Genomic DNA, 18,274 nt, shown 5'->3' on the forward strand with positions numbered 1-18,274 from the left:
CCAGGGGTCAGAGAGAATTGCAGAAGATCCTCACAGCACTATAATTCATACTGAAGCCTGGGAAGGCTACTGTAATTTTAACAGACCCAGAGAGCTAGTTAAGTTACTCCAGGAGCTTCTGCAGCACCTGTAGCAGCCAAAGATTGGACAGGTACCAGGATGACTTAAAACCACACTAGCCCCTTACCCATTGGGCTGTAACTTTTGTGCTGCACTTACTTCTTAGAAGCACAGCACAGACTCTCATCCTAGGCACCTAAATTTGGACTGAAGAGTCCAAAGTCAGGCTCCTATTTTTGAAACTCTTGGCCTTTGTTCCCTTACCAAGCAAGTAGGACAACAGTTTATAATTTCTGCATTCACCACAGAGCACTCTCCAGACAGTAAGACTCTACCACATGGCATTGAGGTCACTGATAATAAACACAGGGCCTGGTATAAGCAGGTGCAGCTCCCACACATTCCTACCAAACAAATTCACTGTTATAGGTTACACAGCATGTGCAGATTGGCCGGGTATAAATGGAAAAACCATGTAGCTTGCACTAATTTTGACTGGACCTTCAATGGGTGTGCAAAATGAGTGCAACTTATATGCTGAAGGAACAGAAAGAAGATGTAGCAAGAAATGTAATATAGGTTGTAAAATAAAGCAGGGTGACATGTTCTATTTTACATCCTCCTTCTAACTGCTATTCCTGCTATCTGTCTCCTGATGCTTAAAGTTGGTTGGGGATTTTCTAATTAAACATTTTTTCATCTGCAAAGTTTCTCAGGGGCAGAATGCAATTTCTGGTCTACTCCTGAGAGAGATACCCTGACTCCAAAATAGTCATAAGAATGGTCATACTGGGTCAGGCCAAAGGTCCATCTAGCCCAGTATCCTGTCTGCTGACAGTGGCCAGTGCCAGATGCCCCTGAGGGAGTGAACAGAAACAGGTAATCATCAAGGGTATGTCTACACTACCCTCCTATTTCGAAATAGGAGGGTAACGTAGGCATACCGCAATTGCAAATGAAGCCCGGGATTTGAATTTCCCAGGCTTCATTTGCATAAGCCGGGCGCCGCCATTTTTAAATCCCGGCTGGTTCGAACCCCGTGCCGCGCGGCTACACGCGGCACGAACTAGGTAGTTCGAACTAGGCTTCCTAGTTCGAACTACTGTTACTCCTCATTCCACGAGTAACAGTAGTTCGAACTAGGAAGCCTAGTTCGAACTACCTAGTTCGTGCCGCATGTAGCCGCAATTGCGGTATGCCTACATTACCCTCCTATTTCGAAATAGGAGGGTAGTGTAGACATACCCCAAGTGATCCCTCTTCAGTCATCCAGTTCCAGCTTCTGACAAACAGAGGCTAAGGACACCATTCCTAAACATCCTGGACCTAACCTTCATGAATATGTCTACTTCTTTTCTGAACCCCGTTAAAGTCCTAGCCTTCACCACATCCTCTGGCAAGGAATCAATAGCTCAGTAGTTAGGGCACTCTTGTAGGATGTGGAAGTTTCAGATCAAGTTGCCACTCTCTCTTATTCAGTCTCCCTTATTTAAAGGTTTCAGTTTTGTTCTGCATCAGAACAAGAATCCATGTTGAAACCCCAATAATTTTTGGCTAACCAGAATTCTGATTTTTGAACCATCCATACTGAGACTGTAAGTTACATTCTTTTTGCACACTCACTGAAGTCATAAATTGTTATAAGATACTTTTCTTTATTATTTGCACCCACTCACTTTTACAACCTATAGTGTAACTTGCACCACTGTGAATTTCACTACTGAAGCTGGCCCATTATGCCTACAGCCAAACATTACAAACAATTTTTGTCACCAGTGGTTGGTTAGAGGCTATTTTACAATTCATCTAATAAAATCATTACAACTATTAGCAAGAAATTATGTTGCTTCTCCAACATACTTAGCATTTTAAACTTATGGTGAGACATTGAAAGTAAGTCTATTGGAAGCTGAACAGGTGCAAAGGAACCGTTACTAGGTAATAAAATGTTACAAGATAATAGGTACAGAATATCTAATGCACATTTCCAAGCATATAAATACAATTTAAAAGATCATAATAATGTCAAGCTACTATCCTTTTATATTCAGTTCCAGTTTTCTAGATAGCACACTGAGGACCCACTCTTACAAGATGCTAAACACCTGGCAGGATTAAGTCCTCAATCAACTGTCAATTTGTACTTTGCTACTTTTTTTTTAACTCCTTCAACCAGATTTAATATCATCCAAATAATACCGGGACTATTATAACCCAGGTTTGATTAATAGTCTTTGATGAGTCTGATTTACACGTGCAGTACAAATTATGTCTCTAGCATACTAGTATGTCTCTAGTGTACTTGTCAGGCTGCTTGATGTAACGTCCCATTATTACAACTCTACAATCTATACCTCCGTGAGCATTATTTCAAACTTTATTGAAATAATTCTGGTAACTAAATGTATAGAGACCCAATCCTACAACCTCACCGAGGTCCCTGTCCAGAATGCTTCACTCAGAGAATGGCCTCACTGACTTTAATGGCACTGTCCTTGAATAAGGAGAGCTGGATTAATTTATTGGTCCTTACTCAGGCAAAATATCTGAGAACTAACTACCTAAGGAAAAACTCAGTGAGGACTATATTATTTTGTTCTGCGTGTGCAACAGTAATGGGACTTTGTTTGTGCACAGCTTTTGGCTGTATTTTGAATAACCAGGGCTCTTAGATGGAGGAGAGAACCAGAGTTTTAAAAATAGCAGCACTGCAGGCCCCCAACACCAGAGGACCAGAACAGGATAGCCTACTCCCCGGCCAGAAGGCTGCCCTCTGGACACATCATTCTTATATCTGTGTTGGGTAACTTTAAAGAACTTCACTCTGGGTCAACTCAAAGTAAAGAGATATACCTGAACATCGATTAACCAGACACTTCAGTCACCAGAGCTGTGCTGAAACTTCAGCACTGTAAGGGCAGTTAATTTTAATATTGTTGGTATACTGTTGCCCCAGAGATTTTCACACAGTGGGCTGAAGGTGAAAACTATAGCTGTTCTTTATTCAGCTACAACAAAGCAGTAATAACATGCTTAAATCCACCCTTACTCAGCAAAGCTGATAAAAATGTGCTGAACCTTAGGCATGTGGTTAAGTCTCACTGACTGCAAAATTGACATCACTGGAATTGAAACACATGCTTAAATATTATTTAAGCTTGACTTTAATTCAGAGCTGATTATGTGCTCAAATGCTTTGCTAAACTGAGGCCTGAACGCTATATACCGTGTTATTTTCCCATGTTACTTAATTGTGCTAAATGGCTGATATTAAAGGACACCAACAGCAAATAATTAGGCATTTTTAAAATCGTGTGATTAACATCTGACTTTAGTCAGCACTGAAGTTTTCAGAAAGGTCAGCTGCTGTATCCTTTTTCACAAAGGTTCCACTAGTATTCCCTCTGAAGCAAATGAGGCTACTTCTGGAGTAGCTTATTCATAGTGAGAATGGGTATCAGAATCCTGTTCATGCCCACAAGTTAAAATAGATCACATCTGAGGTAGAGTCTTGACACAGTTAAAAAGGAGAAAAGAGATTAGCTAGTTAGCACTTAATTTAGGGCATGTTTGTCAGTAGGCAGATCCTGCAGCAGAGCCAATCTCCAGGAAATTTAATGAGCGTAACTGACCTGTAAGGATACATCTGCACAGCCAAAGAAAGCCCATTTCAGCTGACTCAGACTCATGAGTTGTGGGGCTATGTCGTTGCTGGGTAGACTTCTGGGCTTAGGTGAAGCCCAGGTTCTAACCCTGTGATGTGGGAGGGCCCTAGAACTTGAGCCTGGTCCAAGCCCAGAATTCTACACTGAGTCTGAGTCCTGAAAACCTGAGTTGGCTGGCACAGCCATGGGGTTTTCTTTGGTTTGTCAACAAAGCCTCGTAAGCTGCCAGACAGGCTACACTGCCTGATTGTTGGGAAGAGTCAGCAGACTGGCTCTTAAGTTCAATGGCTGCTCACACCATGATTTGCCCATGGCTCTATTACCTCATGCCTTGCCTTTCTCCAAGTAACCCAGTCCTGACCCTTGGTTTCAATGCCTGACTTCTGGTCCTGGCTTCTGACTCCAATTCTGACCCTGTTCCAACCACTACACACAACCACCCATATCCCAGTCACTAACATTGTGTGTGTGTGTGTGTGTATATATATATATATATATATATATATATATATATATATACACACACACACACACACAGAGAGAGAGAGAGAGAGAGAGAAAGTGCAAGTGCAATGAGGGAGACAAAAAAGATGAAATCTGAAATCAGAAGCAAAATAATAGTTTGTTTTTGAAAAAATAAGTCACTAGTTTTGAATACTCAAAGTGACTCATGAAAATTACAGTGAAACCATTTGCAAAACAAAGACATGGTAAACCCATACTGAGCCAAGGCTCACAATAGAATGATGAGAGCATGCACAAAAGAGACTAAGGAAACAGGGGAGCCCAAACTTGTAAAATTGCTAAGGAATACAATGTTACAGTATCAGCCCAGGAGCAATGGGCTAATTGCCTTCCTCCTGCCACTTCCACAAAAACACCTAACAAATGTTGCACAAGAGATCAAGAAGTGGTTTACTTAGAAGGTGTTTTCCAGATGCTGCACAGCCTCTTTTGTACACCATAGAACGTGGCAGCAGTTGGAGACCAGCATGACCTTGCTGTGGTAGGGGAGAGATGTGTATATGGATAATAGAAATCCCCTGGCTGCTCCTCCACCTAGCCTTCTGCTACCATCAAGCCCTTGCTGCACTGTCACAGAGAGAGGCTCCATAATGCTGTTCAGAGTTTGTAACTTATGTCCTTTCCCATTCCATCCAGCCAGCAGAACTAATGATGCTCTTTAGGGTTTCTATTCCTACCAGCCTGCAGAGGCCTAAGGGGATTGTACCATTTGGCCCAGTAAGAGAGGGAAAAGGAAAGCGGATTTGAACCAAAGAGAAACATGTAAGAAACCTTGCCAGACACTGCAGCACAATGCAAAGCAGTTGCAGCATCCACCAAGCAACTTGAAAAAAACAGAATGTTCAAGTTTTATCATCTGATGGGACACAAACTAACAAACTGCAGTCTGAGGACAAGACTTATAACTGTAAATGGAAGCATGAAGGAGAAATTCTGAAACACCACTCTGGTCCCTTATTATGCAGCTGGTGGAATTACTATTAGGAAGCATGGCTGAATCTTTTCAAAGCTTGGCAATCCATGTTTCCGTGATGGCATAATTGACAGTGAAGTGCATTAGGGGATTCTATTATTAGCGTTAAAAAAAATCCCTTGGGAAAGAGGCATGGGAGCAGATTTATTTTGCATATAACAATGGTCAAAAGTTCAGAAAAAAATTAAAGAAGGAAAAAATCCTCTGAAGTAAACAGGAGTTTTATATGAATAAGAATTTCAAGACTTAGCCCATAGTTTTTAATGATTTGGTCATTAATGTCATCTAGCTTAAAACCAAGAGAAAGAATTTGGAGTGAATTAAAACGGTAGCTAACCTGCATGAAGAACTGAAATAACATGTTGTGGACATTGGGAAAGCTAACGGTGGACAAACAAAATACTGATGAGAGTAGCTCAACATTGCTCTAATTAGATGCAATATTTTAATTATCTTTCTCTGCACTATGTATAACAATACTTCCATCACTCAGTGGTATTACTCATAAATAAAGTACCCCATATGTGGAAGTGCAGAAGTTAAGCCTGTTAGTTGCAAGTAATGAACATTACTGTTGTATTCCTCAAGACCTCCATTTTTAGTTTTTACTCATTTTGTAATAAAAAATACTGAAGATATACACATAATAACATAAGAACAGCTATATTGGTTCAGACCAAAGGTCCATCTAGCCCAGTATCCTGTCTTCCAACAGTGGCTAATGCCAGATGCCTCAAAGGGAGTGAACACACCAGGTAATCATCAAGTGATCCCTTCAATGTCACCCATTTCCAGCCTCTGAAAAACAGAGAAAAACATTCCTGCTCATCCTGACTAATAAGAATTGATGGACCTAACCTCTCTGAATGTATTTGGTAATTTGTTAAACCTTGTTAAAGTACGGGTCTTCACTACATCCTCTGGCAAGGAGTTCCACAGACTGTTCACTGCATGAAGAAATACTTCTTTTTGTTTTAAACCTGCTACCCATTAATTTCATTTGGTGACCTCTAGTTCTTGTGTTATGGGAACAAGTAAATAACTTTTTCTTATTCACTTTCTCCACACCTATCATGATTTTATGGACCTCTATCATATCCCCCCTTAATTTCCTTCTTTCTAGGCTAAAAAATCCCAGTCTTTTTAATCTGTCTTCATATGGCACCTGTTCCAAATCCCTAATCATTTTTGTTGCCCTTTTCTGAACCTTTTCCAATGCCAAGATATCTTTTTTTAAAAGAGTTGACCACATCTGTACGCAGTGTTCAAGAGGCAGGCGTGCTATGGATTTATACCGGAGTAATAAGATATTATCTGTCTTATTCTCTATCCTTTTTTTAATAATTCTTAACAGTTTGCTTTTTTGACTGCTGCTGCACATTGAGTGGATGTTTTCAGATGTGCATATACATGTGTACATACAGTTAATAAACAATTCATGAAATAATGTACAGCAATCTCTTACTTTTCACTATTTGTTGCTTTTTTCCTGTATTCCCATTCTCAGTGTTAACTCCTATATTTACCTAAACTATAAAATTAATTTGCACAGATTTTCACCTTTTGTTTTTGTAATAACACAAATTCCCAGAAAATTTGAAACACTACTTAAAGAAAGTCTTTGTATATTCCCTATACCATATACTGTTTCATATGCATACTTGATTGATAAAGGGGGTACACTGTGTTATAGGGAATATATATGCATAGTATGGTGAAAAGATGGACATTGCATCAGCCCCTAATACCCTAGTAGAGAGATGGGAACATCATTGAATCAGGATGGTGAGGAACCACTGGGTTTATGCTAATATAAATATAATGGATGGGAAACCCCATAAAGGAAGAGGTTAAAATAGAGGCCACAGGAATCCGTCTGCCCCCAGAGTTGTGATAATGGATTTATCTCCCATTAACACTTAAGGTACTTCTACACAGCAGCGTCATTTCAGAATAATGTCAGTTAATCTGAAATAACCAAGCATGTGTCTACACTGCAAGCCATTATTTCAAAATAATGTCGCGCTGGAAGACTTCTTACTCCAGCTCCTGATAACCCTCATTAAGATTGTTCTTCCTTTGAATTTCAGATGTGTCGACAGCACCAAAAGCCAAGTTAAGCTACTTCAATTTAAGCTACGCAATTGACGTAGCTCAAGTTGCGTAGTTTATTCCAACTTTAGCCCTGCTGTGTAGACATATCCTCAAAGCCCACTTATTCTGGATGTGTATAGAGTTAGTGAATTTCACCCACTATGCAAAATAGTAGATTTGATTGTGTAGTTAATTTTTAAAAATATGATAACAGAAGACTACAAAATATACTAAAGTTAAAAGGCATATTTTATAGATGCAATTAACAATTAATTTACCTAATCTTCATTTGATCTGTCATGAGCTAAAATTTGTTTATATGATAGTTATTTTTTGAATGATCTTTCATACAAATTGCATACTTCAATTTGTGCTTCTAATCAGCCTGTTACATAATACAAGATAATTTGAAGATGGCAACTGGGACTTGTATGTACTATATTATCATAACAGAGATTATGTGCAATTAAGCATCTAATCCAATTTATCTGTATATGTTAGTATTACAGCTGCTATTTTAAATGATAAAAAAATTAAACATATACAGCAAAAGCTCTCCAACATTCTCTAGGGGTAAATTATTATAATATTTGCTGCTCAAAAAGCTAAAAGACCTTCACTTTATATTATCCATTTGTTTTAAAAAGGTGGTTTTTTTTGTTTGGGTGGGTTTTTTTTTTTTTTTTTTTTTTTTTTTTTTTTTGCAGTTTAAGTAAAAACTAAAACTTCAGTAGTTGCTGTCTATATTAATTGAAATATACTTGAATTTCCTTTAAGATAAACATAAAGAGCTGATAATAATATGAAAATTAGGTACATGGAACAAATAAGAAAAAAATATTTATTTTACATCTAATCTTCCTTGTATCAACTGCAATTAAAAAAAAAACAGTAAATCTGAATATTTTAAAATAAAACTCCAGTGCCTTATTTGGATTTTTTTTAATTGAGCAAACTCTTTTTTTATCATTTCTATCATATCTATCTTTATCTTTCTTCTTGCATTTTTGCACAATCTTAGGCATTCAGCTGCATCAAGTACAGGTTACTGATTTATATTGTCTATATTTTTTCTGCCTTGTATGTCACTGCTTGATTTTGATACTGCTTTGGCTTTTACACGTGTAAAACGTGTGCAGGTCAATTACTTTTAGTCTAAAGACAGTAAGATCAGACTGTAATATTTGTACTCATGCTCAATAGTAGTACCTTACTCACTCAACATTCTCACTGAAATCAGTTGGTCCATTCCAGACATAAAGTATTATTCAAAGTGAGTAAGGGCAAAATAGTGTGAAATATCTTTCTGTAAAGCTGTGATCCCTTTTTTATTGTTGTTTATCAAAATGGAGTGAGAGAGAGCAGCTAGAGTATATCCAAAGTAAAATTCTATACTTGAAATTAACATATCACTCTGCAATCCTAATCATGGCACAATATTATTTTGAGCCACAAAAATCAATTTGTTTGCATTTCTCATACCTTTAAGTTAAATGTACACCAATTTATTTGCAAAGAACTAGTCAAGAAATCTTCCTAGTTCTCCTCTAAGCAGATCCCTTCTAGCTGATTTTATATCATTATTCAGCTGTTTTTTGCGTGTGTGGTATGTCTCTGCCAAGAACTGCATCTGTACAAGTGATTTTCCATATATCAAAAGTATGAAAAGAACCCACACTATACACACATACATCACAGCTGTTCTTGGTTTAGTGGAATAATCCAGTACCATCTTTAAAGGAGATTTAGTAACTACAGAATTTATATTAGAATAAAGATGATTAAAAATGGCATACTTTGAGAGCAACAGAATAACCTTTATTCTGATTTTTTGAAATCCAGTTCCATAATATTGATCAGATCCAAAGTCCACTGAAGCCAAGTGGGGCCCTTTTCCCAATATATTTTCAGTCCTTATGTTCCACATTTAAGTGATAAAACACTGACAAGCAGGAGTCATTATGAATAGTTGATAGAGACAAATAACTGAACTCCACATAATGTAAATTCAGCAAACCCCCGCCCCCTGAATCTCCTAAATGTGAACTTTCTTCTACAATACCTTTCCTCCACTTCTGACTGATAGTCACAGTGTTTCTGAGGTTGGCTATATCTCATTTGTAAAAAGCCATCCACTTAACTACCAGCAAAGTACTATGAAACAGAATATTGTCTGTTCTTCTCACTTAGCTTCCCAACTGCAGGCTATCAGTAGACTAAAAAGGGCAATAAATGATGTGCGTGTCTTGGGAATCTGTTGTGGTTATTATTATTGTGGTAACTTTACTGCAGAAAAATATTATATGATTTCTTGTTCGACACAGCACTAATGAAGAGATGGTCAGACTTGATTGAACCTCCGGGATCTAGACATACCAAAACAAGGTTTTAATGTAGTCATGGTGTCTTTGCATTGTGAATTTCAGCCTTACAGAGCACATGGCAGTTGTAGTAGCCCATAATAGACATCACTGCATTTGCCATCTGCCTTTGACATAAGCTGGTTTTTCTTTCTATTTTTGCACTTGAGACGATTAATTAAAGAGCTTTGAGAGATGCTTAAATAACTCAATACATAGTAAAGTTGCTACATAATCCATTGTTTTAGGGAAAACACGTCAGGGTCTTGTTTAATAAATAATTTTCTAATCAAGGGCAGTCTGGCTGAAAATGCATCACAATAGAAATGTATTTCAATATGTATATTACATTATGGGAAAAGGAAAAGACATCACCTGACATTAAAAATATCAACAAACAATTGAAATTAAAGAAATGGGATTGCTGTCTATTTTTCACACACACACACTGTACTCAAGGGCTCATTCTATTTCCATAGAAGACAAATGGAGTTTTTCCATTGACTTCAAAAGGAGAAAGACTGGCTCCCCTACTGTTCTCCAATAGCTGATGATTGGGAAATATTTTAAGCCTCTTGGAGGCCTGCTTGATCCATTTCTGGGTGTTCTCACTGAGCTGCTTGTATTTAAAGGTGTGTGTTTAAACACAGCTCACTTATCGCTCTATCACGTTAGAGAGAAGGGACATACAGAACACATTTATGCTCAGATTTGCTGCTACCATGGAGAATCAATACAACTCTACTTAATTGGCTAAAACAATGTAAATCAGCCCTTTGCAACCAGATGTAGGATGTCCACAGCAAACAAACTGCAACCTGTTCATTGTGAAAACAGACCCTGAACCACTCAATGATATATTATCCACTGCCTTAGGCACATTTTTAGTGATCAAACCATTTGTATACAGCAAAAGATACTGAATTGTATATGGATATAACAGTAGGTCCAGTGTTGTTGTTTTTACCCAGAATACAGAATGCCCACTAAGTCACTGGGAATTTCACCTGAGAAAGGACTGAAAAATCAGTCCCAATGTGATTTACACCATTTTTACACCTCTTGTTTCCCCTCTCTTCCCAGTAAAACACATAACTATTCTGGTGATTAAATCCTTTCCTTCACAATCGCTGTTCTGTTTCTGTTACACACTGGAATAGTTGTAATGCAGAGCAAACAAGTGACAGAATCAATAGGAAAAGGCTATCCAGTTATTCCCAAGCAAACGGAACAGACTTTTTCAAAATGATCAAAAACAGAAATTAATTATCCAGAGGGAGGTTTCATTTACATGCCGATTATTTAACATAGTGATTTTGGATCAAATATGACTCCTAATCACTGGTCCCCACAGGAAAACATGCCTAATACTTGTGATGCCTCTGACACATAGAGCACCTTACCATGATATATATATTTTTTGAAAAATTGTTACGATCCACAAACACATTTCTTTGTTGCTAAACATTCATGGTACATGAGTGTTTAAACCTACAAAATATATTTGGACCTCACACCTTGTGTTTAATTGAAAAGTCTAACATTTGTGAAGTAAAGGCATTGGCGGGACTTGGAATGCAGAGATATAAATGTATGTAAGAGCTATGATGTGTGTGTTGTGTCAATCCCTGCATTATCCCAGTCTTGTTGCTGCTAGGTAAATGGCAGAATTTATACTTCTACTTTTTTTTTAGGCGAATCAAGAGGAAATTCCTAACTACCAGTTCTGAAAGTAGAAGTCCAGCTAAGGAAGAAAACAAAGTGATTTCCCCATATAAAGGAATGTTCACCCAAACCAAATTCATATTATTCCTCTATGTGGTTTTATATTGGTCTCCATACTGAATCAAGCAAAGAATACATACTTTTATTATTGGTTACAGTTACTAATGATCATAGATTTAACTCTGTAGTGCTGACACACTTGTTTATAAACAGCCTCCCTCATCCAAGCAAATGCATTCTCCTTGGAAGAGTACTATTTGCAAAATCAAAGTCACTGTTTCCAAATAAACAGCTTCGTTTTCATATCTGCCTTAAAATGATCTGCCAAACAATTAATTACCTATGTATACATTAAATGCCCAAAAATAAAATAATTCTGCTTTAAGACTGCCAACCACTGTAACATGTTTATCCATTTTGTGGGAGAGGAATTTAGCTTATCCATTTTCAAAAGTTTAATCAAAGTGAAGAATGAGAGAATCAGCGGAGGACTATAAGTATGTACATGTGCTGGTTTGCTGCACTTACAGTAATCATGAAAGATTTCTTCACTACCAAAAGACAAACAAGTCACATGACTTGAATGACATATCACTTCTGCACACAGCAATCACTTTTTCCATAAAAATAATATTAATATCATCATAATCAATTCCAACCAACCTGCTAGAGATAATTATAATACATCTATTGGACCTAGATATTGTGGTTTATTCAACAGGTACCACACAGGTATGATACTACTTCAATACCCAAGTACAATGGGATGAATTAAGAAACACAGCCAAGATTTTCAGCATTAGCTCTAACCCTTTTTGTTTTGGGGGGAGGAGGAGGGAGTAGGTTAAACTGAGAACCTTCTGGTCACTTAAGCCTTCTTTGTGGTTCAATATAAGGATCACTGTCTCAGAACAAAAAAGAAATTGCTGGGCTTTGATAGAGACTCTGGATGATATTAAGAACTTCAAACCCCAGATTTTTGAAAAGAAAAACAGATGTCCTGTTTGTTAAATATAAATAACTCCGTACGTTGAAACCTTTTTTTTTCTGATGCTGCATTAAATTTTATTTAAAGGCTGGGTACATTTAAATTGTAAAAAGAGAGCAAGAGAGCTGAATATGTGGGTGACAAACCTCTAAATCTTTTCCCTAGCAAAAAAGGAAAAGAGAAAAGTCAGACGAGAACCTTTCATCGAGATGAAAGTCCTCCCTGGATTTCCCAGCCAGCCTGATGAGTCTGCCCTGGTCTGTTGAAGGAGGGAGTGGATTTAGGAGGCCTGGGACATGAGGCAGAGGGAGACCACCTGGCTGTGGAGCTAGGGGTGCTCTACCACACTTCCATGTGGTGAGGAAGGTCCCCTTTGTCTCCATGCATTTCTATAGGGCCTTTCCTTTCTGCACAATTTAGAGCAACCCCTGGGTTCACTTACGTGAGGACGTAGTTGACACTGACTATGCAGTGTGGCCGTGAGGACCTGCTGTTGTGCACGATAGTGGCATAGCTCTGCACCCACACCCAGCCGCCGTGTTTGGCCAGGAAGCGGTAATATTTGGTGGTCACTTGCCCTTTCACCAGCACTGCAGAAGAGAAAAAAATAGAAGGAAAAGCAACTCAGAGGAGTACTACAGCTCCCTGCAGTCAGTCCCTCCTCCAGCAGGGTTACCCACCCACTGAGAAAGCCGTTGTCCTTTCAGTTTGCCAGAGCTCAGATAAAGGGTTATGCTGTTTCTCAAGGAGGCTAGTTTGAGGATGATAGGTGATTTAGTGAAGGCAAAAATACAGACCTGGGCATCATGTGAGTGTGTTTTGGGGAGTGATCCAATGCCCACTGAAATTAATGAGGAGGGGCCACTGATATCAGTGGTGTGGGATTAGCACAGGTAAATTCATATCTGGAAATTTTCAAAGAACAACTAATCTCCTCACTTATTTCTTTCCAAACAATTCATGACACCACAGTTACAAATAATACTAATAATTGTAACAGAATCCAGGGGAAACTAGGTGTCATTGTTGCACAAAAATAAATAATAATGCAGCCCACTACTGGGAAAGGGGATATACTTTCCGATCTCGCAATCATCAAGTTTTTGTAAAAAAAAGAAAATGATTTGGCTTCCACTTGTGCCTATTATGTTACCTGAAAATGGGAAGAAAACTTCCAGGAAACTAATATCTGTTTCATCCTTTTCCTTTGTGCCTTACTGTCTGCGTGATATTTGAAATACGAATCGGAGCTAGGAATCGGATTATTAAGGTTCAAAGAGATGGTCGCTTAGGGTTGCTGTGACGCGATGGGTGTGGAAAAGGGGGACCTGGATTTTACTGCCCTGCTGTTTTGGAGCAGGAAAAATAGATTCCCAACTGAAACGTCCCAGATTTGCTCGGTTTAGCTCTTTCCTCGTAACGGGTTGCAGAGGGAAAATATCGGTCAGTTAACTGCAGCTGCTCCCCTGTGCATTACGCTCCCCATCCTGTTCCAGCTCTTACCCGCTCCGATTTTGTCCTAGTGGCGTTTGTGCTTTCCCTTCGCCGGGGCTGGCTAGGTGTAAATCAAATAAAAACCCAGGTCCCGGTCTAGAGGGAGAAAGCTAAACTAAAGTCAGGCCTGAGAGGAGCTGGAGGCGGAGGGGGGGGGCGGAGGTTACTCCGGTGCGTAGCAAGCAGTGCGTTAGCAAACGGGGCTCCTTACACAAATGGTGAGCGCAGCGCAAGTGGAAAGTGTCACAGCCATGGACGTGGTGGTAAAGGGTCTTCTCGATCAGGTCCTGCGGCTCGTAACCTGTCAGCTCAGCCACCCTGTGGAGGAGAGAGAGCCAGAAGCGTGCCCCAGTGAGTGCCCCAGTGAGTGAGCGCCGCCTGGAGGAACGCGTGGTGGCGTCTGAGAAGAGAAACGCGCTACCTGGAATCTAAGAAGATGAGCTTCATGTCCAGGCTGGCCCGGAACATGAACATATTGCTGTGCAGCTTGATCTCCGTCACCGCGCTGGGAGGCAGCGAGTGGCCCACAGCGACCAAGCCAACGTTCTGGTAGCAGCCATCGAAGGGGGACATGTCCAGGCTGTACTGGCGGATCTTCAGGTAGCCGCTGCAATGAATGACCTGCCAGGCACAAGACGGGGACGCTTCACGCCCTGCCTACACTGGGAAAGCAGCGTGCAGCCCTACCCACGGGAACGGGTGGACCCCTTCACGGCAGCCAGCCAGCGCCCAAAGCACTCAGCCCACTGGAGAGTAGCTCCGTGTGGCGGGAATGGGCCTGTTACCATGGCCCTGGTGTAAGAACTGAACAGAGAGACATTCTTTGAACGGCTTTGGGACCCTGATCCAAAGCCCACTGAAGTCGGGGGAGGAGGGGCGGGTTCCCACCGATGTGAGTGGGATTGGGATCGGGATCAAGACCTAGCTGAGCTTTTATTATTCCTGGAAACACTGTGACATTCAGAAAGATGCAGAAGTGCCGGGGCGTTCACAACTTGTATTTGTTATTTCACACACGCATGATGTGGGTGAGGTTAGATGAGGTGTGTACATATACAGCTAGAACTGTGTTCATTCACTGGATCCGGCGCGGTTATGGGATATCTATGCGGGTATAGATGTATACACATTCCACTCACATCTACATAGTAGGTACATATATATTGCTGTTATTAGAATGCCCTCTTTCTGCAGGAACTCACAGCGATGTGGTTGTGTTCGTGAATTTAATCTCACAACATCTCTTTGAGGCAAGTTCCCCATTTTTCTGACAAGATGGCTGATGCAAAGAGATGTTGCGAGGCAAACACCACGAGACGTCTGAGAGATCCAGGAGAGCTGAGCAGAGGGACATAAAACTAAAACTCGGAGGAGGTATGTAACGAAATCTTAGACTAGGAGTACTGCAACTAATTTCAGAAAGATTGTAAAGACTCAGAAGTCCAGCCTACAAGATCCACAGGAACAGGGGAACTTCAGTGGCTTTCGCTTGGTTTCTACCCTCCTGCGAACTCGGGGGATTTGGCTGCGTTTGCGTGTGTGTGTCAAGTGTACTAGTTTCTCTGCAACTCAAAGAGAAACCGTGAGCCTGAACGCGACCCCCAGACTTTAAAAACGTCCTGCCAGCTGATCCCGCTCAAACAGGCTGAGCTCTTACTCTGGCTGCGAGTCCCCAGACCTGAGCGCCTAGCCCCGCCCCGCACGCCCACTACGCGGTTCTGTAGCATGCCCTTCCCACCCCCGGGAGCAGAAACTGCGGAGGGCTCCTATCCACGCACCTTGTACCCCCCGCAGGTCAGCCCCGCATTCCGCTTAGCCAAGACGCATTTCATCCTCAGGAAAAAGGAGCGCTCGATCTCGTACTCTAGGGAAAGAGGCAGAGGCACCAGTGAGAGTAGGGCAGCGGGGCCTGGTGGCAGCTGATGGCTCGCCCTCCAGGGCGGCAGAACCCAAACCCGCCCGCGCGCGGAGTGCTCAGTACTACCCTGCACGAAGTGAGAGTGATAGGGCTGGTGAGCTGTGAGCACCGCCGTCATCTCATCGTGGTCCGCCGGGTGGATGTACTCGTAAATGCTGTTTCCGGTCAGCTCTACCTGTGAAGGAAGGAGGGGAGGGGGAGCTTCATTTTCCTAGCCATTGACACAAGTCGCATGGGGTACCGCTCTAGAAACCAGCCCGGACAGTCACATTGCCCTGGCTTTGCCATTCACATCAGCGCTGGGTGCGGCCAGTCGCTCAGAGGCACGTGTGTCCGTCTCCTACCGAAAATACAAGGCTACAGGTATCGTGCCCCTGTCACACGCCCACGTAAGCGGGTCACCTGTCCACTTACCTGTGATAAACCCAGGTGAACGGAGGCCGTCTCTGAAATGTACATGATCTTGCCGTCTGGAGCCACAACAAATATGAAACCATCCAAGGTCTATAGGGGGGGAAAGACACCAAATATCTGTGAACTGCGAGCGTCTGGGTTTGATTTAGCAAATCGGGGATTCCAGCTTGGCTTGCATTATTAAAAAAATTGGAGGGGGCAGGAAGCTGGAACATCCTTTCAATAGATCCGCTTACAGGACCCGGGGTATACATAACGCCCCTCAAAACAGGGGGCCTTGTTTGAAACGGCTCAGTGATTAAATGTGGCAATGAATCGACCTAAGACTCAAAAGCAGAAAGAATAGAAACTCACAGCGGTAAGGGCTTCCCAGCCTCGGCTTTGCTGATAGTTCCCACTGGAAATACTGAACACTTCCATCCCCATCTACTATTTCAGTAGAGACTTTAACTCTTAAATATTTGCATAAGAGACTTCTGCGAACAAGGGAAGATCTGAAACTCTCCGCAATGTAAATAGTGTTTGAAAGGGACCAAACTATTTAAAAGGGCCGTAAGATTAAACAGGTAGATGTTAGTAAGCGTTATTTGTGTGCACTCAGAGAAGAACAGGCCTCTGTTTATTAGAGGCAGGTATAAAATGCTGCAAGACCTCAAAGTACCAAATGCCTGAATAGCTAATAGTGTAAACACTAATTTCCATTTGTCAATCCTTTAGGCAACAGTGAGTTTTCAATAGTGTCGTAGGCGAATTAATATTTGCTGTGCCCTTAAATCATTCGTGTTTATTCTCACTATCCTGGGAGGGGCGTTCTAAAGCCTGTGTGAGCACCTTTAATATATGCTCCTCAAAATAGCCTCCTGAATCCTCTACGGTTTCTCCCACTTTTGTGTTCACCTTGCACCACTTTAAAGAAATGTGTCTGTTTGTCCCCAGATTTCTCTGAACAAAAAAAGAATAGTCACCAGTGTTGTCACCCTGCTAATTGACAAGGCTGTTCAGATTAGGAACGAAATCACCCTACCACTTTCTTCATGGGACACATGCAGTGACCACGAGCAAGCTGAGATGCGCAGCGCTGTGTATCGCGATAGACGTAAAGGATCGCGACAAATAACGTTCCAATAAAAATCAAGAAATTCCACCACGCTGTTCACAAGTCTGCACTATCTTTTTGTGAAACACGTGAACAGTTAAAGATTAGACAAGGGAATAATTAAAAGCTCAGAATACGGTACGATCTCTTTAATCATTAATACCAAATTGCTCTCGTTTCCAGGCCAGTACCTGCAAAAGATGGGATCCCAGTTCCCGTCCAACATTATCCAAAGAGCTGGTTCGACTAGTATGGCCCCAAGCTTCTCCAAGTCCTGTTTATTTAAGACACACAAAAAGTTAAGGTGAGACGACAAGATACAAATTTTCATTGGGCTGTTAGGAATTATTTATTTTCTTGTCTTTGTTTAAATTTCAAACATGTTAAAGCACGTTCTAGCAGTTGAACAAGAAGAAATGATTCCTTTGTTGATATTTTTAATAAAATCTAATTCCTGTTTGGGGTTGGCGGTGTATCCGTATTGAAACTAACAGTAAAGTTCACTAATCAGGATTTAGAAAAAAACGCCATTCAATCCGGACAAAAGCTTCTAGAAAGTTGTCCCCTGGAAGAAAATATATCTTTCTTTCTCACCTCATTGAAAAATTACGGAACAACAGGGCGAGGTATCAATATGAGACACCCCCTCTCGAAAGAAAGAAAGAAAGAAAGAAAGAAAGAAAGAAAGAAAGAAAGAAAGAAAGAAAGAAAGAAAGAAAGAAAGAAAGAAAGAAAGAAAGAAAGAAAGAAAGAAAGAAAGAAAGAAAGAAAGAAAGAAAATCTTCCATTTCAACAGAATGGTTCGGCTAACAGGCCGTGAAGAGAGTTCAGAATGATTCAATGTTATAAAGCCAATCAAAGTGTTATTCAGTATTATTCGATTACACACGGATAAGTCAGATGTGTGAGTACTCTCCCAGAAACGAATACGTTTTATTATTTGTGCAAAACATCGTAAGATA

The 18,274-nt window shown here is 40.7% G+C and overlaps 1 protein-coding gene across 5 annotated transcripts in view; it reads right to left on the reverse strand.

The window, feature by feature from the left end:
- Window positions 1-18,274, reverse strand: part of SIM1 (SIM bHLH transcription factor 1) — a 67,251-nt gene that overhangs the window by 36,277 nt on the left and 12,700 nt on the right. For 4 of the 5 annotated variants that reach the window (XM_075923927.2, XM_075923931.2, XM_075923933.2 and 1 more), the window contains 6 exons: window positions 17,504-17,586; window positions 16,217-16,306; window positions 15,663-15,977; window positions 14,306-14,505; window positions 14,096-14,202; window positions 12,833-12,980 (listed from right to left, as the gene is read on the reverse strand). In XM_075923927.2, coding sequence (XP_075780042.1) covers window positions 12,833-12,980; window positions 14,096-14,202; window positions 14,306-14,505; window positions 15,663-15,977; window positions 16,217-16,306; window positions 17,504-17,586 — 943 coding nt within the window. The remainder of the gene's footprint in view (window positions 1-12,832; window positions 12,981-14,095; window positions 14,203-14,305; window positions 14,506-15,662; window positions 15,978-16,216; window positions 16,307-17,503; window positions 17,587-18,274) is intronic. The other variant, XM_075923930.2, reaches the window with a different exon arrangement.

The sequence above is a fragment of the Pelodiscus sinensis genome, chromosome 3 (assembly GCF_052426305.1).
Source record: "Pelodiscus sinensis isolate ZL-2025 chromosome 3, ASM5242630v1, whole genome shotgun sequence".
NCBI classification, from domain to species: domain Eukaryota; kingdom Metazoa; phylum Chordata; order Testudines; family Trionychidae; genus Pelodiscus; species Pelodiscus sinensis.